Source organism: Carassius auratus, chromosome 6 (genome assembly GCF_003368295.1).
Source record: "Carassius auratus strain Wakin chromosome 6, ASM336829v1, whole genome shotgun sequence".
NCBI classification, from domain to species: domain Eukaryota; kingdom Metazoa; phylum Chordata; class Actinopteri; order Cypriniformes; family Cyprinidae; genus Carassius; species Carassius auratus.
Window position 1 is genome coordinate 7,814,612 of NC_039248.1, and position 22,370 is coordinate 7,836,981.

At 37.2% G+C, this 22,370-nt stretch overlaps 1 protein-coding gene across 9 annotated transcripts in view; it reads right to left on the reverse strand.

The window, feature by feature from the left end:
* LOC113093899 (type I inositol 3,4-bisphosphate 4-phosphatase-like) overlaps positions 1-22,370 on the reverse strand; it is a 62,205-nt gene that overhangs the window by 28,971 nt on the left and 10,864 nt on the right. For all 9 annotated transcript variants that reach the window (XM_026259507.1, XM_026259539.1, XM_026259531.1 and 6 more), the window contains exons 2-10: positions 5,638-5,826; positions 5,481-5,525; positions 4,779-4,897; positions 2,305-2,421; positions 2,125-2,204; positions 1,893-2,004; positions 1,701-1,791; positions 614-761; positions 367-497 (exon numbers count right to left, since the gene is read on the reverse strand). In XM_026259507.1, coding sequence (XP_026115292.1) covers positions 367-497; positions 614-761; positions 1,701-1,791; positions 1,893-2,004; positions 2,125-2,204; positions 2,305-2,421; positions 4,779-4,897; positions 5,481-5,525; positions 5,638-5,722 — 928 coding nt within the window. In that variant the 5' untranslated portion in view covers positions 5,723-5,826. The remainder of the gene's footprint in view (positions 1-366; positions 498-613; positions 762-1,700; positions 1,792-1,892; positions 2,005-2,124; positions 2,205-2,304; positions 2,422-4,778; positions 4,898-5,480; positions 5,526-5,637; positions 5,827-22,370) is intronic.

The following is a 22,370-nucleotide window of genomic DNA, read 5'->3' on the forward strand; positions in this document are numbered from 1 at the left end:
ATAAATGCATGCATGGAAATATAATGACTTCCGATGAATTCCACAAGCGTAAGTCCTGATGACCATGTTATCCAATTTCATGTTATGATTTAAGAATTAATTGATTAGTAACCTGGAAATAGCGAATAGACTTTTCTAAATTTTTCTGTAATTTTTTAAATGTTTAAATGCTAGTTTATTTCCAAATTTTCAATTATATTTTGAATCCAACACTATCAGTGTTACCTCACATCTTTGGACCCTACTCTATGATCATGTGTTCCTTTTGCACATCTTACACAAGTATTACAAACATCTGAAAGTTCTGAAATGAAGTGTGTAACACTTCACAGGAACACCTCTTGCAACCTCAAAGTGATGACTGACCTTTGTAGTCCTGCAGGTCTGTGTGTGTATCCTGATAGGTCTGAAGGATGCTCTGGTATTGTGTCACAATTTGCCGTCTGAGATTCTCCCAACACGGTGATAACTCGCCTAACTCCTCCAGCTCAGATACTCTACGAACATCAAAACACACAATCCCGTAAAGGAACTCTCTCTGTATATATTCATGCCACTAAAATGGTCATAGTGTGCATGCAACTGGGTGTATGTCTGAAATTATGATAAACACCTTGAGGAATCCTCCTCCAGTAAGAGTTTGACAAACTGTCGTGGGATGTTAAGTGACAGGATGCTCTCAGCCATCTGTTCCAGGATCCGTAAATGATTCCCATCAGTGGTTGGAAAACGGTACATACGTGACATGGTGCCACCAAACACTGAGACACAGAAATAGAATTAACTAATAAAAGAGAAATCAATTGTGCCAGGCTGTAGCATTTAAACTGTATTTGCTTGCATTTATGACATTATGACCAGGTCCTGGATTTCACTTCTGTCAATAAAAATGGAACTAAATACCACTGAGCTTGGGACTAAGCACTATTACAACAATAACTGTATTTGTATCTCTGAGCACTTTCTGGTCATCTGTTACTCACAACATATGTAACTGTTTTTTGTGTTGTTTTTTTGGGGGGGGGGGGGCACTTTTATTCAACAAGTATAAATAAAATTTGTCAAAAGTGACAGTAAAATTTTTTGACAATAGTACAAAATTACAAAAAAGTAGTTTTACACTTTATATATTTAAACATTATAATTTAACAATTAATGTTCCCTAAGCACTAAATCTGCATATTAAAATTATTTCTGAAAGATCATGTAATATTAAAGACTGAAGTAATATCTGCTGAAAATTCAGATTTGCCATCAAAGGAATAAATACGACATTTACAATTGTAAAAATAGAAAACAGTTTTTTATTTATTTCTAATATATCGGTTTTTACAAAAAAAATATTGCCAAATGTGTTGTTTAAAAAAAATGTACTATACATTTTGAAAATGCCACTTGTTTTAATATTTTGTTATGTAACACAAATACATACATACATACATACATAGATGCATACATACATATATACAGTACAGACCAAAAGTTTGGACACACCATCTCATTCAAAGAGTTTTCTTTATTTTCATGACTATGAAATTGTAGATCAATTGTAAATCAAAATGACGTGTTTAGAGCATGAAATCAATGAAACCATTCAATGCCACAAATATTTGGCCATACACTACATTTCCATCACAATGAAGAAGTCTTGAATAAGGTTGTGAAAACTAAGCCATTCTTCTAGAGGCTGACATTCTTACCAGATCGAAGAAAAGAGTCTTTCCACAGAGAGGCGTATTTTACTCGGACTCCCACAGATTCTGTCAGACTCTCATCCACAGGGAGGACAGTCTGCAGCAATGCCAAATGATAGAACAAATACATGTCAGAACAAGTAAAAGTAGAGAGCAAACATGCCATTAGTTGGGTCACTGGGGCATAGGTAGGCTCACCCTGCCATTGATGGTGTCTTGTAGTTGTTTGATTGGTGTATGCTGATCTCTCTTCTCCTCTAGCTGCCAGGCAATGACTGTAATACTACCCACATGCTTGTTTTCTGCTGACCTGAGGAAAAGGAATAACAGATGTCAATATGCTCAAACTGCATATGCCTGCAACCTTTCAGCATGAACCACATTTATACAGCCATCTAGAAACTGTCAAGACACTGTCAAGGTGGATCACCTGAGAGGTAAGTTTAGTCTATGGTTCTTTTCCAGCAGAAGATCCTTCACTGGAAACATCGCTGAGCCAAGTAGATACATCTAAATAGTGAGATATATAAAATAAAAGAGCCAAAAGATAAGACAAAATAGCGGAATCAGAGCTGTTCTTCTCATTTGTTGTGCATGGTATGCATCTCACCGTTCCTTGTGAGCGATCTTTTACATCATACACAGAGAGCTTGACCTGTGTGTGCTGGTTAATGTGGGATTCTTGGAAGAAAGCCACACTGCTGAGGAACATGGGATTACTTGTACCCTGCAAAACAGAGGTCAAACCATTTGTTTTTCGATTAGTCATCCACATCAGTCCACATTGTTCCATAAATGGCAGAAAAAACTTGATCACAAGTGGTCAACACTAAACACTAGGGCTGGAAAAAAAAAGATTTTGTGTTTAATTGTGTCCTTCGTTTGAACAATCTTGATAAATGTTTCTTCTACAGCCCATGGCAAAGAAACCATTTTTTACCTGAGTATGTAACCCAAAATGAACATTAGACAAGAGTACCATAATATGAGAAAAAAAAAAAAAAGCATGTCTTTCTTTTTAACTGTCCTCATAACAACATATGACTCTTATCAGCTCATCTTATCTTTTAAACCGCCAATATTATACATTTTTAATTAATCCTATTCAGGCTAATAAGCTTTTCTGTTTGGCTGATGTGTCAGAAATGTCTAGTTTATTTTTTTCCTCAATTCGGTTTCATTTTTTTCCAAATTAGAAAATTCAGTTTATATTTCTCTGGATTCATTATTTTCCCCATTAAAATTTTTCTAGACCAAAATCAGTATTGTATCTGGTCAGCATTGAAAAGTCCATTTTGAAATTTTACGCAAACTTTTTCCAAACAGCGACAAACTCCAGTATCCAGTAATGGCAGTGCTTTGAATACACCCTGCATTCCTAGTTTTCCTCATCTATTTTGTATTTTGTGATCAGCAAACAAGGGCTGCACGATAAATTGCATGTGATTGTCATGCTCATCTCGTCAGTAAAGCTGATTCTGTGATTAATAGTACCAGTAAATCTCCATCAATTGCTTTCAGATGGAAATTATTCAGATGCATTTAATAGACAGCGCCGTAGATCACTGACAAGCTACGCTATATCGTGTTGATTAGATGAATCGCATTCGATTATGAACGCAATATAGCGTAGCTTGTCAGTGTTAGTGTTTTTATTAATGCCATTTATGTTTTTGTTAATACAGCAGCACATAGCACTAGTAAACTAAATAAATGTAACATGGCAAAGATAAATGCACTTTTGGAAGTTGAATGTAAGGGAAATGTCATTTTGGAATTTTTATGGTCTAATGTGATGTTGTTCATGTTCTTGTTCATGATGAATTTTTATTTTATTCCCGTAATTCATTTATAGCATTAACAAGATGACCTGTTGAATGAATTTTTGGAATGTATTTTTAGTCCAGTGCCTTTATATAAGATTAGTATTGAGCTAGTTCGGAGGCTGTCACATGTGGATCAACTTACTATGTTGTATGAAAAATAACTTTCATATTGATTCAGTGGATGTATTGCATTTTGAGATTTTTAAAAAAAAATAATATTATAATCTAAAGATGCTATGTAAATTTTGAAAAAAAAAAAATAGTGGTTGTCATGCCACTTTCTTGGTAAAGAAAACATATTTTTACTCACATTAATCAAAATGGATTTATTGTATTTTGGAACCAAATTCTTCATACATTAAAACAGGTCTAATTAATTGAAATGATGAAACTTAGAGTTTTAATTTAAACTAATACAGCATTTTCCAATAATTTTCTGGATTCCAAGATTTAAAGGTTTATTAAATTTTAATAATCAAAAGCACCTCTAATTAATTTGTTATATCTATACATATATATATATATATGGTTACTATGAAGATCTTAAATTTCTTATTGTATTTGATTTGATGACAGTTTTCTCAAATGGTAAAACACTCAAGAAGTTCTTATATATTGAAGCGGCAGAGAATGAAAACACGTTATGTGTGCTTCAGTATGTAAACGAAACTGCGCGTCTGCACCCATTCATATACAATCATATTTAGATTATTTTTGCGAATTAATATTCACAGACACAGGTTCATATGGCATTTTGATTTTAGAGTATTGACCAATTTTTGTAATTTATTCATCCAAAATTTTGCAAATTCAATTACATTCCATGTTATACAGTAAAATCCTTTTTGTTTTTTTACTAGATTCCACGATTCTGAGTTTTCCGCATCATTGAAATCATAGGGCCCTAGAATGCCAGTGCACAGTGCTCCCATTCTTCCATTCATTATAGGTTTACAGTCTCTTACAGTCTAATAAATTATTAGACAGAACTGTTAAACAATGAAAGTAAACGCATATATAAAAAAGTATTAAATAATATAATTGGCATCTGTTGACCGCTTGTATAGACAGTTATTAAAACCTGTATTACTATGCAGCAGGGTTACTCTTTTAACTATGTTTTTGAACAAATAATTCATTCATAAGTTAAGTGTTCATGAACTTATTAAAAGGTTACTTGCATAATTTATAGCATTATAAATGATCAAAGAGTGCCATAACAGAAATACGCCACAATGAATCAAATTATATCGCTCACCTCAATGATCTCTGTCTGTGCATGTTTGGTCCAGAAAGCCTGAGGAGGTGTGGTACAGCTCACAGCAACAAAACTGTTGGGTTTTCGGTCCAAAGACGGCGTAGTCAGCTCACTACAGACTATACAAATCACATTCACATTCAGGGTCAAGATTTTCCAAAAGAAGTATTGTATATATGAATGAGCTACAGTATACATGAAGCATTATTTGCTAAAACCTGCCGGCGCTCAGAGATAAAATCAGACCTCCACAGTTGAACCACTTTATTTACTGCTTATGAGAGTTAGAGCCAGCCACTTAATCCAAATGCAGCTACTTTAGCAGTTACTTTACGTAAGCATAGATTAGGGACACAGAGAATTCACAGAAATATTTATACTACTGTTTAGTGTCATTTACAGTCTAAAGATCAGACCTGACAGCCAGCCGAACAATTACATTCCCTGTATTCTTGGCCCCTAGTGGAGAATAGATCATTTCTGGTGCCACAAAAAAATAAAATTGTAATATATATATATATATATATATATATATATATATATATATATATTACAATTTTATTTTTTTGTGGCACCAGAAATGATCTATTATATATATATATATATATATATATATATATATATATATATATATATATATATATATATATATATATATATACATTGTTTGATGTGATGGTTAGAAAAAAAAACTAGACGGACCAAGACTGAACTCCAGTACTGGCTCATCTGGATCTTGACTATTTCCTACAAAGAGGAGAAAGAGAAAGACCTTATATAATTCTGACTGATATAATGCAAAAGTAAAATGTAATACGAGAGAATTTCCAAACACATGTTCACTAGCACTACTGTCTACCTTCCAATGCTAGTCCAAGCATCTCTGAGGAAAGCTCAAAAGTGTTGGACCTGTACACCGACCACGGCCGTTCCCTCCGTGACATTGTGGCAGGATGTTTGTGTGTGTGTTGAAGTTCAAATAACAGGAGTGGTAGAAACCCACACACAGCCAGACACACTCCTGTGTGGCCGTTTCCTCCTCTGTTATCTGAGAGAGAGAGAGAGAGAGAGAGAGAGAGAGAGAGAGGGAGAGAGAGAGAGAGAGAAAATTTATATAGCAATATATAAAGCAATATATAATTTTTCAAATAGTTAAGTACAAGAAATAAATTCAACTGTGCGATTCTTTGGGAAGGCAGAGTATTGCAAATCCATTCAGAATGGATGAAACCAGTGGACAAGATGGCATTGCTCTGAAGAAGTCGGTCCAATATACCTCCTCCACTCCTCTTTTATGAATATTTTATTATTCCTATCTTTTTTCTGAACATGCAAAATTTAATACCTTTAAAGTAGGCATACTATCTCCCTTTTTACAAAATGTAATTGTCTCAGAAAATGTAAAATGTCTCAGTAAACTAAAATGCCCCCAGAATGTGTCTGTAAAGTTTCAGCTCAAAATACCCCACAGATCATTGATTGTATATTTTTGAAAAAAACTATTTTGAGTGGAAGCATAAATTGAAAAACTGTTTTCGTACATACATCCTTAAATGCAAATAAGCTGCTCCTCCCTGCCCCCATTTCCAGAATAGGGCTGTACCCTTTACAGCTCGCTCACCAGATATTCTGCCAAAAAACCCTGTGTGACATTTATATATATATTTTTTTTTACCGTTTCACGTTTTTTGGGTTGGTAGATCCACTTGGGACCCGATTATAGCACTTAACATGGAAAAAGATAGATTTTCATGATATGTCACTTTTAAAACTACACCATCAGAAAGAAAGGTCTGGAAACTTAAGAGAAATATTTAATTGAAGACTAAATCTCTGAGAACGGCTCTAAAAGTGACCATTAGCTAGAGATTGTATTGAGATTGATTGAGATTGTATTGGAAAGTATGCCCTTATGTGTTAAAGGGAGTCCCTCTGTACATCTGTTTATCCATCTAGATTTTTCAAGCATTTAAAAGACCGTCTATGAATCATCTGTGCCTGTAGTAGGCATATAGATAACTTCATAATGTTAATAGACATGGTTGATGAACAGAACCTCGCCTGCCCACATCACACTATGAGTCAAACATGAACAAGAGGAGCTGATGTTAAATCCAACACACACAGATGCAGCAAATCTCAACAAATGCCCAGTTTAGGGGATTTATTTTATCTAGACATGGAAATAAACAAAGTTTTAGTATAAAGCAAAAGGGAACATACCAAATATTAAAATGTAAGAAATTCTGCTACTCAATAACTCACACATATCGCTGTCAAAATGCTTTAACCACAATTTATATTGAAAAAATGCACACATTTTAGAAAAAATTACTCCTAGTTCCCAGTATGTGAATGGTGAGTGTGTGCATGCATGTGTGTTTGGATGCAGTATGTTGTGGCAGCTTGTTTATTGTGTGTTGAGCAAGCATGTGCCCATGCCTTTTACACATGAGAACAGTGAGGATTCATCATACTTCCTGTGGAGAAAAAGCAGGTAATAAATAATTGTCTTTATAAATCATCTTTTATTAAACATCAAGAGTTTTATTTAGACAACTGACAGAAATATGACAGAAAATGTCCTAAATTCTGCTCGCCTGGTTGTCTCCATGGAGATGAAGTTTTATGGTATTGTCACTACCTGTGGGATCGTTCTTTTATTTCTGCTAAAATGAAAAAGAGAAAGACCTGCTGTGGGAGATTATTCAAGCAAGTGGGCTGCAAACTTTCACTTGGTACTGACACAACCTCAATGACCCAGCTCTGCAGCTTCTGCAATGCCATGAGAAACAAAACTTATGAAAGTAGTGATGCATCAAAATCGAAAATTCTTGACTAAAAATCCTTCATTTAGTTTGAAATGAATATTTCTATTTTGTTTGGAACAAATTCTCATAATTATTATTATTATTATTATTATTATTATACATTTTAATTGATAACAATTATAAAATGCTATCATAATTGTTCTTTCATTTATTTGTTCCCTGGTGATACAACAATAACTGATATTTTCAAATAATATTTTTAAACTTTACTAATGCAAACACTGACTTTTAACTAAAATAAGCTCCTGTAGTTTCTCAAGAACAGCAAACAATGGACAATAGACACAGGAACAGTGGCAGGTTGTTTGGAAACAGTATTGTTTCAAATTAGAGACAATTCCTCTTCTCATGCATTAAATTAGATTTTGTGTTTAATAGCCTCTATCCAAACATGGGAAACATTTTTTTATTTTTATTAATGCTCTGAAACCACGATAGCGATTACTTTTGGCCATGCGGACTTGCATGCACAGCTGTAAAACACATATAAACTGCAATTGGGCTTGACACTTCAAATATGCTTACTTAGTAAGTTTCCTTCTTTTTACCACACTAACAAAGTGGTACATAGATTTTCCATGTACTGGATGATACAATAATATTTTCTGGTCAAATTTAAGTTCTTTTTTCCTCTTTTGGATGAAAACTAAAAATGGCATTTTGGTGACATTTTACTACAAAACATTACGTATCGCTAGTAAAAAGACTAATTATGTACTAAAGTGTCAGAGAAGTGGAAATCTCAGTGGATCAGAAAGAGACATTAAAACCAATACTGAGTGCCATATTTAGGTCCTGGAGACCCCACCAGATTTATGAGTCACATGAACTGGAACAGGAAGACAGGGAGAGCTTTTTCAGATAATCCCTACAGACTACCTGACACACTTTTTCTTCATGTGTCCTGCTGAAAACGGCACACAAATTCTAACAGACTCTTCCAAATATGAAATACTGTAGGAGTCCAGTGTCATTTCAAAGAAGATATGCTTCAACAGGCACTAGCAGTTGTCTCCTTTTAGTGTGTTGGTTTCCTGCAGAGGGCAAGGAGAACTGAAGTGAAAACACTTTTTACTTCTCTCTAGCTGGTTACAGCATTTTTCATTTCATTTTTGCATCATTTTTTTCTTTGATCCACATAAGGTGACAGCAGCAGGCTTTAATTAAAGGGATAATTCACACAAAAATAAAAACTATCATTTACTTACCATCATGCGGTTTTAAATTTGGGCTGGGCAATAATTTGGTGACGATAATTGTCACAGTATAAATTTCCTTGATAAAACGATTTGAAGAGTTTGATAAATGTTGGATATAATGTTTATGCGCCAAAAGCAGAACGAAACATCGCGACTCATTTTAATCGTGACACACGGACCATTCAGATGAACTGAAAAAAAGCACAGATCGCTTGACAGATGAAACTCTGAAGAGCTCAGTCAGAGTGTTCGATGAGTGAAAATATGTCTGAGCTAAACTTAGACTTAGCCTTCAACTCAAACATTGGTGAGTAAAAACTAAGAAGTGAAGATTTGGGTCGCATATGCAAGTGATTTACTCGCAATGTAGAGGGCTGCTTTAAACACATTTATCGTGATAATTATCGATACCAACTGAAATGTAAAAAAAAAAATATATGAAACAATTGTGATCTTTTTTTGGGCCACATCGCCCAGCCCTACCTGACACACAAATAAAGTTATTTTGAAAAAAGAGATCGCTCTCAGATGACAATGAGATCGTAAAACAGAAATTGTGACTTCATATGTTTTTTTTATATATAAAAATGGATTAACACATACAGAAAGCATAACAAAAAGAGTAATAGAATCCTTAAAATGTCCATCAAATGTCTGTTCATCATTAAAACAATTATGTCTACCCTATATATAAGCACGTTTATAAGTTAATATATAATATCATTTTAAATGCCTTGCAAGCATCATAAGGAAATGTGTGAATATACAATCAATACCTTATAATATGCAGATAATTATAGCCCAAGTTTAAAATGTAACACTCAAGTTTTATACAACATGCAACAGTGGGTCCCTTCTCTGCCTTACTATCAACTGAGGGGTCCTTGTCAGAAGATTCTGGATTTAAATAGCCCACTTCTAAAGTATTACACCAAAGGCACCTTACATTTTAAGCCTGCTGTTATTTTTCTTTAGAGAGAAGAATGGTCAAAACAAACTCGTTTCAATTATCCATGAGAGATTTTTTTCACAGCCATCGACTCAGGAGTAGGGCAGAAACTGGAGACCGTAAAAGGGCAAATTTAGTTTCCCAGTTTTCACTTTTCTGTCTAACTGCCAAACCTCGAACCTATAGTCTTACTTCTCTTACACTCACTCTCTCTCTCTCTCTCTCTCTCATACACACATACAATCATACAGTATAATGTCTTTAAGCAGTTAAGTAGGTGATTGGCCTGAAACCCCCTTCAGATGTTCTTCAGTATTTCTAGTTAAACTTCCCACACAGAGAGAGAGTTAACAAACCAAGCTCAACACGATCCAGAACTGATCATCTCTATAACACATCAGCATTTCCTTTCCTCTTCCCACACACCTCTCATTTACAGCTGCATCACTTCCTCCCACACGTACACTCAGGTAAAACTTTCTACAGTGTTAAACTGTCATTTTTTATCCTCTCAAACTCTGTCAACTCCAAACCATCATTTCAGTTTAAAATGTTCAACAATGGACCATTTAACCAAATATAACACTATAATATTTTTAAACCCCAAAACAGTCAAGTCTTATCCTGCTTTTCATAAACAAGCTAATTCCTAGTTATTGAATATACAGTCTTTTACATATACGCATTTGGACATCATTGATTGGCTGATAATTCACAATTTATTTTTTGCTAATATGGGTCAAGTAAGTTTATTAGATAATCAATCGTGGCTTTCTATACATTTCAAATTAATAATATATTGCCATCATTTAGCATTAATTTAAAGGGATGGATTATGTCACAAATGTAAACTTCAAGAGTATAATCTCTTTAAAGATAGTACTTTCCCTTTAAGAACACATACTGGAATTGAGCTCTAACTGAAGGCTCCTCCTTTTGTTATACATTTTACAATAATTTATTTCATTATAAAAATATAATAATAATAAAACAAATTGTTTCAAATGACATCATTCTTCTGTACATTGTAATAATTCTGCCTAATGTAACTTTAGAAATCTACTGCGATTTCCTTAAATTTTTTGACAAAGTACAGGGCTCTATACAATCTTTTTGCACTGGTTGCACTGGTGCTTTTTTTTCAACTACATTGCATTTAACACAGCAGTTTTACAAGGTCACTTTTTTTTTTTTTTTTTTTTTTATAGCTGTCCATATAGGCAATATTGACTTGTAGCCTAAATGATTAACTAACAATCTGGTCAACATAAAGTTCTTTATTTGGAGCACAGTTCTACAAGAAAGGTAAGTTACTGAAAAAGTGTTGGTGCTTCAAGTGCTTTACGGAGCTGACATTTAAACTTAATACATCTCAACACAAAAATAAAATCTAAATTTAGTGTTTTAAGGGCTTCAAACTGAACATCTCATGGCTCAATGTCTTATGGACTATCCTCCATTGCAGTCACATGCCCCAGATGGCCAACTCCTGTAGTCTGGCCTTCTTGATCTTTGGCCTTGGCTAAACCAGCTAGCCACACTCTCTCTAGCATCAAAATCTTCCAGACTTGGCCCCTCTACACCGATTCTTATCAGATCTTCCACTGTGTCTGAATGAAGGGATGCTCTAGTGTCTGATTTGAACAGCTAAACAGTCCCTAAACTGTAGGGCTGTGTATTGCCAAGAATTTGGCGTTGAAATATGCATCACAAAACAGGGGTTGTGATACGATACGTTGCGATGCATTGTGATACTGTAAGCAAGGAGATATATTGGGATATTTCTTATTTTAGGAATAGTATGGAAAGCTGTCATTAAGAACACCACCATATGCAAACCTTAGCAATAAATAAATAAATAAATAATTGTTTAACCAGAACACAGTGGGATCTGCATTTGCAATAATCAATCCCTGTAACATTCAACGTTAATGAAAAACTTTTTGTGCAGTATAAGTAAAAGGGGAAAAAATTAAGTGCTTGCAGGATCCTTTAGTTAAAAATTTTAATTTATAAAAATACCATATATATTTTTAGACCCTGCATTAAAGGTTCACAGTTTAAGTTTATAACATTTTGATCTAAGTTAAACAAATGAATTACATCTGCTTAATATCAATCAGAATCAGAATCAGAAAGAGCTTTATTGCCAAGTATGCTTACGCATACAAGGAATTTGTTTTAGTGACATAAGCTTCCAGTACACAGAGACAACAACACAGAGAGAGAGAGAGAAAAAAAAAAGATTTACAAATTGGCAACTAAATGAGTGTATAAACAATTGTGCTATAAATGATAATGGAATAGGATTGAGTGAGATGCAGGAATGTTCTAGGATGGAGGGTTAACAAATAAATATAAGGATATTGCACATTTATAAGCATAAGTAGAGAACATTTAACTGTTCATGAGTTAGATTGCCTGGGGGAAGAAACTGTTCTTGTGCCTTGCTGTTCTGGTGTTTGCGGCTCTGAGGCTCCGGCCAGATGGCAAAAGTTCAAAGATGGGGTGACTTGGAAGTGAGGGATCCAGAGTGATTTTCTGAGCCCTTTTCCTCACTCTGGATGTATACAGTTCTTGAAGGGTGGGCAGGGGAGCACCAATAATCCTTTCAGCTGCCCGAACAGTTCTCTGTAGTCTTCTGATGTCTGATTTTGTTGCTGAACCAAACCAGACAGTTATTGAAGTACAGAGGACAGACTCAATGATGGCCGAGTAGAACTGTTTTAGCAGCTCCTGTGGCAGGTTAAACTTCCTCAGCTGGCGAAGGAAATACAACCTTTGCTGGGCCTTTTTTACAATGGAGTCAATGTGATTGTCCCACTTCAGGTCCTGAGAGATGGTGGTTCCCAGGAATCTGAATGACTCCACTGCAGTCACCGTGCTGTTCATGATGGTGAGTGGGGAAAGTGCAGGGGGGTTTCTCCTAAAGTCCACAATCATCTCCTCTGTTTTGAGCATGTTTAGCTCCAGGTTGTTAAGACTGCTCAACCTCTTGTCTGTAAGCAGACTCATCACCGTCCTGGATGAGGCCGATGACTGTAGTGTCGTCTGCAAACTTTAGGAGCTTGACAGAGGGGTCTTTAGAGGTGCAGTCGTTGGTGTACAGGGAGAAGAGCAGAGGGGAGAGAACACATCCCTGAGGGGCACCAGTGTTGGTGGAGCAGCTGTTTGATGTGTATTTCCCCAGTCTCACTAACTGTTGCCTATCTGTCAGAAAGCTGGTGATCCAGCACACCCCTAGGGACAGAGAGAGGGACCGAGAGAGAGAGAGGGACAGAGATAGAGAGAGAGAGAGAGACCCCTTGTGCAAGCGTGTATGCGTTTTTGTGCTCCGGAAAAAAGAGAATACCCCTCCTTTTAGATGGTCTATTCATCCAATTGAAGCTGGTATAATTTCTTTAGAGGACAACGACAGATGTTACCCTTTGAGATGAAAATGAGCAACAGCCATCTTTCCCCCAGCATGAGCTCATAAACACACAAATACAAAGCCATATTTTTGTCTGTCTTTTTTTTTTTTTTTTACTCATTTTATTTATTATAGGGCTGAACGATTTAGATTTATTAAGTTAATTTAGAAGTATTTTTTTTTGTTTGTTAAAAAAAATACAATGAACGATTTAGCTAAATGCTTAATCAAACATAGGCTCACTCTCTGGTGCTGGCATCTTGGTGGTTACTAAAAAAAATAAAAAAAATAATAATAATAACAAATTAATAATAATAATAATTAATAATAATAAATAATAAATAAAAAATATTTTTTTTTTTTGTAACCACCAAGCTGCCAGCACCAGACAGTAAGCCTATGTTTGATCAAGCATTTAGCTAAATCGTTCAGCCCTATAATAAATAAAATAACTAAAAATAAAACAAACAAAGACAAAAATAGGAAAATCTAACTTTTTTTTTTTTACCAATATTGCAATATGCAATTTTTTTAAAGCACTTTATGTTCTGTATTATTCAACAAAGATGAGCAAAAAAAAATCATTGTATAGTATGACCAACACAATATTTAATAGAATAAACAGAAACATTCATTTCTGTAGGCCAGGCCTATGTTACGATGAAATTAGGTGATGCATGAATTGATATGAATTACATTTGTATTAAACAACTACAATCACAGTAGTAGATTGAAGAATATTGCAGAAATATAAAAATAAATCTGTTGTTTTACCACACTACTTTAGGTATTCAAAGTCACTGTAATAAACATATGTGAACATTTGGACTGCACTTTATACACCGTCTGTTAACTTTAGACCAGTGGTTCTCAAACTTTATTGGTCTTGCCAAATAATTTTAGTAAACGTTATGAAAAATAATGCTTTTTTTAATTTTAAAAACCTACAGAAAAAAAAAAAAAACATTGAAACATTGAAAAATAAAATACCACAGAGTGAATAACTGTTATTATATTTATTATTTATTGTGGGTTTCATGCTGTCCGCTAGGGGTGTGGGATATGATTATGGAGGATAAAAATGTCTCCACAATCTGCTTTTGAAGAAATATGCTACAGCGCATATTCTATCAGCTGCAGTTCTGGCACCTCCATCATATGCTGTACAACACCACATGCATTCAAAGCAGTGTTAACTCAGCGGTCTTAAAGGGACAATACGCCTATAAAAAATGCTGCCTACTGTCATTACTGTCAAGGGATAGATCACCCTAAAATTTCATTTCTGTTATTATATACTCACTGTCATGTTGTCCCCAACCTGTATTAATTTCTTTCTTGTGCTGAACACGTACTCTCATGCTGGCGCCGATACAGGATGGCTGCCTCCGTGAAGTGCTCTGCAGTTGTTTTTGTGTTTTTGTTAGAGCCCGACCGATATATCGGCCGGCTGATATTATCGGCCGATATGAACTAATTGCATTTAAATCGGCATCGGCGTTTATAACGGCCGATGAAACATGAAAAAACAGTCTCATGCTTCACTCATGTTATGAGTGTTGCATACTTTGCCCACCAGAGGGCGGTCTGTAACTCCAGAGTTGACAACGTTGCCCTTCAGATACAACGCGATTTGCGCTGCGCTGCGCTATGGCTTTGGCGGAGTTTTAAAAACTTTTAGCGGGAGCTCTTTCATAGTCTGTTGTTCCTCCTTTCGGTCAGCAGCAAACATGTATCTGTCCCGTTGTAAGAAGAGAGCGATAGCGCTAGTCCAGCTGATGATAATTATGAGAGAAGCAAGGAAGAAGACGCTACCCTCAGGTCCAAAGAACAATTTGGTGAATTCAGGCTGGTTACCTTACTCTAACGCTAATATAGCTTCCTTTTTAGAAGGCCCCTTAAATGCTTGCTATTAACTTGTTTGAAGGTGGTTCTTCTCAAAATTGACAGCGGTGTGTTCATGACACTAATGATAACCATTCAACTTCGAATTGATTCCGTAATCTTCCGGTAACAGTAGGCTAACTTTACATTCGCCAGCGCATGACGAGGTTTTGATTCAGACTGCAGAAAGAGAAGAGGAGAAGATATACGGGTCCGTTGTGAATGTGTCTGTGAGAGCAAATACAGTGTAGTTACAGTAACTACAGTAGGTGCGTCAGAAATTATTAAACCAGAGGGGACATGTAAAGAAATGTGAGCTGAACACGCGCTTTTTTTTTTTTTTTTTTTTTTTTACATATTGTTTCAAAGCAGCTTTACAGACATAACAGGAAAATGTTGAAATAATATAGTTAAATTGGAGTAGGTAATACCTATTGCTTGACAAATAAAAAAAATATATAAATTTCTCATTTTTGCCTATGTAGGAGATCCCTGTTTATTATAATTCTAATTCTAATGATGACATGAGTAATGATACATGCTGATATTATTAATACACATGCTTATTCTTTCTCTGTCTCTGTTTCTGCCTACAGATACCTGAAAAAGGTGAATGCTGCAGCAGCAAAGTGTGGGACTACTTCTGCAAATACTTTAACTTTAGTATTATAATTTATTTACAGTACACACACAGACTGTTAAAACCAGCTTCAACTGGAAAAAAGTAAAAGTGTTAAATGTTTAAAACCAGACTGTTTTTTGATCATTAAAAAATATATACTTTTGATGTGCAATTGTTTAGTCATTGAGACCGTAATCTAAGGCTTTTTTTTTTTTTTACATAAATCCCTTCTGGAAAAAGGTTTATACAGCCCACATACATAGAACAGGCAGATATTTTGCTATTGAATGTTGTGTAAGTGCAGTTTACAGGAAATGGGTCTAATATCCAGTTTATTTTCAAAATCAAAATATCGGCTTATAAATCGGCTATTTTCGAGTTAATATCGGCATCGGCCCCCAAAAATCCATATCGGTCGGGCTCTAGTTTTTGTTAGTTTGTCCTGTCTTTAGTTATATTCCTGCAATCAGTTTCACCAGGGACGAATTGCTGGACATTCGGCAACACACATCTCCCGATATATCACCGGATTTCGACTATTCTGATGTTTTGCTGGACATTCTTGTCGGGGGAGCGGCTGCGCTGATCACACGCTTCAAGAGGACGCGCAGACGGGGAAAAAGAGCTGGCACGCTCGTGAGGCTCATAAAATGCAGATTTCGAACGCCGTTGCCTAGCATCCATCTGGCAAATCTCCGCTCTCTACCCAACAAAACGGATGAACTGCTTCTGCTCTCTCGGACAAATAAGGATTTCTCACACTCTGCTGCTCTGTGTTTCACAGAAACTTGGCTGAATGACGCCATACCGGACAACACACTACATCTGCCGGACTTTCAGCTGTTTAGAGTGGATCGCGAAGCAGAATCAACGAGGGAAATCACGCAGCGGCGGGAAATGCTTTTACATCATTGAACGGTGGTGTACAGATGTAACTGTGTTAAAGAAGATGTGCAGAAACTAAAATCAGCTAAACCTGTATTAAAGGGGGGGTGAAATGCTATTTCATGCATACTGAGTTTTTTACACTGTTAAAGAGTTGGATTCCCATGCTAAACATGGACAAAGTTTCAAAAATTAAGTTGTACGTTTGAAGGAGTATTTCTGTTCCAAAAATACTCCTTCCGGTTTGTCACAAGTTTCTGAAAGTTTTTTTTCGAGTATGGCTCTGTGTGACGTTAGATGGAGCGGAAGTTCCTTTTATGGGTCCTGAGGGCACTTCTCCCGGAAGAGCGCGCGCTCCCGTATAGCACAACACTGAGAGCACAACAGACTTCACTGATCAGAGTGAGAGCGTCGCGAAATGTCACAAAAGGAGTGTGTTTTTGGTTGCCAGGGCAAGAAAACCCTGCACAGATTACCTAAAGAGAAACAGCATTAAGGGACCAGTGGATGGAGTTTATTTTTACAGAGCATCAACGGAGTTGTGTAAGTGTTTGTGTTTGTTCCCCTGCATTTCGAAGATGCTTGTTTTACAAACAATGCCCAGTTTGACGACGGATTTGCACATCGTTTATTTCTTAAGGATAATGCAGTCCCAACGAAAAAGGGTCACGATCGTGTGTTGGAACCGCATGCGGTGAGTAAAACTGCTAAGTGTTGTTAACTTAGCTATCAGCGTGTAAGCACATCAAGTAAACAACATGCGATGTTGTCATCAGACTGCACTTCCCACATGTACAGCTTAAAAAAAAAAAAAAAAAAAAGACGACAAAGTGGAACTTAGTCATTTTCCAAGCTAAGCAAATATATACAGTTTCAGTACATACCACATAGAGACGCTGTTGTTGCTGCTGCTCTTGTTAAATTTCAGCCTCTGGATCTGATTCTGGATCATAAATATATGCTGAATCTGACTGCTAGCCATGTTTGTTTTGGTTGGTTTTGTCCTCATGTAATGTCACAGCTTCCAAACGCTATCAAAGCAAAAGCCTACGGGTGCTCCTGATTCTTTAGCTCCGCCCACACGTCACGCCTACAGACGCTCGTGTTTTTCCGGGAAAAATCAGTACAGACTATCTTTCTCTTATGAATATAATAAAACTAAAGACTTTTTTGGAGTTATGAAGGATGCAGTACTACTCTATAGGTACTCAAGATTAACAGGATATTGAGTGAAAACGAGCATTTCACCCCCCCTTTAAAGACTGTAAAAAGATGGACTAATGAAGCCGAGCAGGATTTACAATCTCGTTTTGACCTCACTGACTGGAGTATTTTTGAAGCTGCTGCCACCGTTCTGGATGAACTCACAGAGACTGTAACATCTTATATCAGTTTCTGTGAGGATATATGCATTCCTACCAGGACTCAACTAAATTACAACAATGACAAACCTTGGTTCACTGCAAAACTCAGACAGCTCCGTCAGGCCAAAGAAGATGCTTACATGAAGGGGGGAAATGTCTTGTATAAACAGGCTAAATACACACTGGAAAAGGAGATCACAGTGGCAAAGAGAATTATTCTGAAAAAATAAGGACTCAGTTCACTTCGAACGACTCCGCATCAGTGTGGAAAAGTCTAAAGGAGATCACCAATTACAAGACAACACCACCCAGCACTGTGGAGAATCAACGACTGGCAGACAATCTGAACGAGTTTTACTGCAGGTTTGAAAGAACACCCATCACCTGCCCTGAACACCTCCCCACACAACCGTTCACACCATTCACAACTCCTGCAACCCATCCTGAACACATCTCCAAATCAAGCGATCTCACCATTCACACCTCCTGCATCCCAGCAATTCAAATAAGCGAGGATGTGGTGCGCCAGGTCTTCCGGAAGCAGAAAAGGAAAAAAGCACCCGGCCCAGATTGTGTTACACCAGCCTGTCTGAAATCCTGTGCTGGCCAGCTGGCCCCAATCTTTACACAGATCTTCAACAGATTGCTGGAACTGTGGAACTGATCGCTGGAAGTCCCTTCATGATTCAAATGCTCCACCATCATCCCTATCCCAAAGAAATCTAAAATTACAGGACTAAATGACTACAGGCCAGAGGCTCTAACGTCTGTAGTCGTGAAGTCATTTGAAAAACTGGTGCTGGCCCACCTGAAGGACACCACTGGACCCTTGCTGGATCCTCTTCAGTTTGCCTATAGAGCAAACAGGTCTGTGGACGATGCAGTAAACATCGGACTGCATTATGTTCTGCAACACCCAGATAGACTGGGGACTTATGTGAGGATCCTGTTTGTGGACTTCAGCTCGGCCTTTAACACGATCATCCCAAACCTCCTCCTGCCCAAACTAACTCAGCTCTCCGTGTCCACCTCCGTCTGTCAGTGGATCGACAGCTTCCGGACAGACAGGCAGCAGCTAGTGAGGCTGGGAAAATACACATCCAGCACCCGTACAATCAGCACCGGAGCTCCCCAGGGCTGTGTACTCTCACCACTGCTCTTCTCCCTATACACTAACGATTGCACATCTAAGGACCCTTCTGTTAAGCTCCTGAAGTTTGCAGATGACACCACTCTCATCGGCCTCATTCAGGACGGTGGCGAGTCTGCTTACAGACAGGAGGTTAAAGAGCTGGCTGTCTGGTGCAGTCTCAACAACCTGGAGCTTAACACACTCAAAACAGTGGAGATGATTGTGGACTTCAGGAGAAACCCCCCTGCACTTCCCCCACTCACCATCATGAACAGCACTGGGACTGCAGTGGAGTCATTCAGGTTCCTGGGCACCACTATTTCTCAGGACCTGAAGTGGGACATTCACATCGACTCCATTGTGAAAAAGGCCCAGCAGAGGTTGCACTTCCTTCACCAGCTGAGGAAGTTTAACCTGTCACAGGAGCTGCTGAAACAGTTCTATATGGAGCCAGAAGAGTCTCAATAAAGATAAATGCACACACTACATTCACATATGCACACACAGGATTCATAGATGCACACACAAGATGCACAAATGCGCACAAAATTCACAAATGCACACACAAAATTTAAAAAGCACAGAAGATTCGCAAATGCATTCAAAATTCAGAAATGCACACAAAAATCAGAAATACACACACAATTCAGAAATGCAAACAACATTTACAAATGCACTCAAGATTCACAAATGCACAGGACAAGATTCACAAATGCACAGGACAAGATTCAGAAATGTATTTCTGATGCACACACACATATATCTTGATTCACAAACTGCTTGCGGTCTGTGAACTTCACTGCATTTGTTTGTGAATTTTGAGACTCCCCTGACTTGGCTCAACACACAAATGCTTTTTTTTAAACAGGGAATGATCAGCAACCAATCAGATATCTCCCTTCTTTTAGCCAATCACAAGAATGCACCCCATGTGGGGGAATTGTTTAATTATAAGCCAATCACATGAACGTGTTCACACAGCAATTGTATTTATAAATTAAAAAATGTCTCAATACATATAGCCCAGTGACTGCAGAAAAAAAGTTAAACATGGATTCATAAATTTGCAATAGGCAATTATTTCATTTTATTGAAATATTTTAATGAAAGTAAAAAAAAAAAAATGTTTAAACCTTTATGAATATTTAAATATATCTAAATATTCTTTTGGATGCAATATAGAAGTCACTTTAATTATAATATTCAGTCCTTACATGAAGAGAGAGTCAGTGGTCCGCTGCGAGAGGAAAGTGGCTCTCTGGCTGCGAAAAGTGGGTCTCCGGCTGTCGTTCGCTTAGGAAAGTGAATTGATCGCTGCGTGAGGAAAGTGAATCTTTCGCTCAACTTCGCTGCTTGAGGAAAGTGAATCGTTCGCTGAGGAAAGTGAGTCGCTCGCTCGGTGAGGAAAGTGAGTCGTTCGCTGCGTGACTCGTGAGGAAAGTGAATCGTTCGCTTAGGAAAGTGAGTCGCTCGCTGGGTGAGGAAAGTGGGTCGTTCGCTGCGTGACTCGTGAGGAAAGTGAATCGTTCGCTGAGGAAAGTGAGTCGCTCACTGGGTGAGGAAAGTGAGTCGTTCGCTGCGTGTCTCGTGAGGTAAGTGAGTCGCTCGCTGGGTGAGGAAAGTGAGTCGTTCGCTGCGTGTCTCGTGAGGTAAGTGAGTCGCTCGCTGGGTGAGGAAAGTGAGTCGTTCGCTGCGTGACTCATGAGGATAGTGAGTCGTTCGCTGCGCAAAGTGGGTCGCCGGCTGTGTGAGGTAAGTGAGTCGTTCGCTGAGGAAAGTGAGTCGTTCGCTGATTGGCTTATAAGTAAACAATCCCCCACGTGGGGTGCATTCTTGTGATTGGCTAAAACAAGGGAGATATCTGATTGGTTGCAGATCATTCCCTGTTTAAAAAAAGGCATTTGTGTGTCGAGCCAAGTCAAGGGAGTCACAAAATTCACACACAAATGCAGTGAAGTTAACAGACCGCAAGCAGTTTGTAAATCAAGATATATGTGTGTGTGCATCAGAAATACATTTCTGAATCTTGTCCTGTGCATTTGTGAATCTTGAGTGCATTTTTAAATGTTGTTTGCATTTCTAAATTGTGTGTGTATTTCTGAATTTTGTGTGCATTTCTGAATTTTGTATGCATTTGTAAATCTTCTGTGCTTTTTAAATTTTGTGTGTGCATTTGTGAATTTTGTGTGCATTTGTGTATCCTGTGTGTGTATTTATGAATTATGTGTGTGAATGTATGAATCCTATGTGTGAATATGTGACTGTAGTGTGTGCATTTATCTTTATTGAGACTCCATCCTCTGCACTTCAGTAACTGTCTGGTTCAGCTCAGCTTCTAAATCTGACCTCAGAAGGCTACAGAGGGTAGTCCGGACTGCTGAGCGAATCATCGGTACAACCCTCCCTTCTATTCAAGAACTGTACTTATCCAGAGTGAGCAAAAGGGCTGGCAAAACCACTCTGGTCCCCTCACATCCAGCACACTCCCTCTTTGAACTGTTGCCATCTGGTCGACGCTACAGATCACTGAGCACCAGAATGAGCAGACACAGGAACAGTTTCTTCCCTCAGGCAATCCATCTTATGAAAAGCTGATAATAACTGTGGAACACACTACACTATTTATATTTATATACACATACACTTATTTATCTAACACACATACTTAGCGTACACTTAAGTTTTTTTTCACATAATATACATGTACATACATAAATGCTCATTGTAATATGCCTGCCATACATTGTCGATTTGTATATTGTCATTCCTTACCCACCTATTTGTATTTTTCTATTGTTTTTTGCTCTGTCGCTGTTATGTTGCACTGCGGAGCTTCTGTCACGAAAACAAATTCGTTGTATGTGTGACCATACCTGGCAATAAAGCTCATTCTGATTCTGAAAGAAGATATTTTGAAGAATGTGGGTAACCAAACAGTTGCTGGTCCACATTGCATTTGATAGTAGCAAAAAATACTATGGAAATCACTGTGTACCAGCAACTGTTTGGTTTTCCACATTCCTCAAAATAGCCTTTATCACTCACTGCTCTTGACTGAATACATTTTATACAGTTGCTTTAGGAATCAGTTTATATAGTGTTTTATTTTTATATTTGTTCAGTAAATATCTTAAATTCTCCTGCTAAATATTGTACCTGGAAATAAAGCACTGTTTGTTTTTCTTGTATATTATGTGTAGTTGTAATTAGGGCTGGGCGATATGGCCAAAATTTCATATCCCGATATAGCTCATTTGATATCCCAATAACGATATAGCAATTTTTCTGTTAATTCAGTTTATGAATAGTCTATA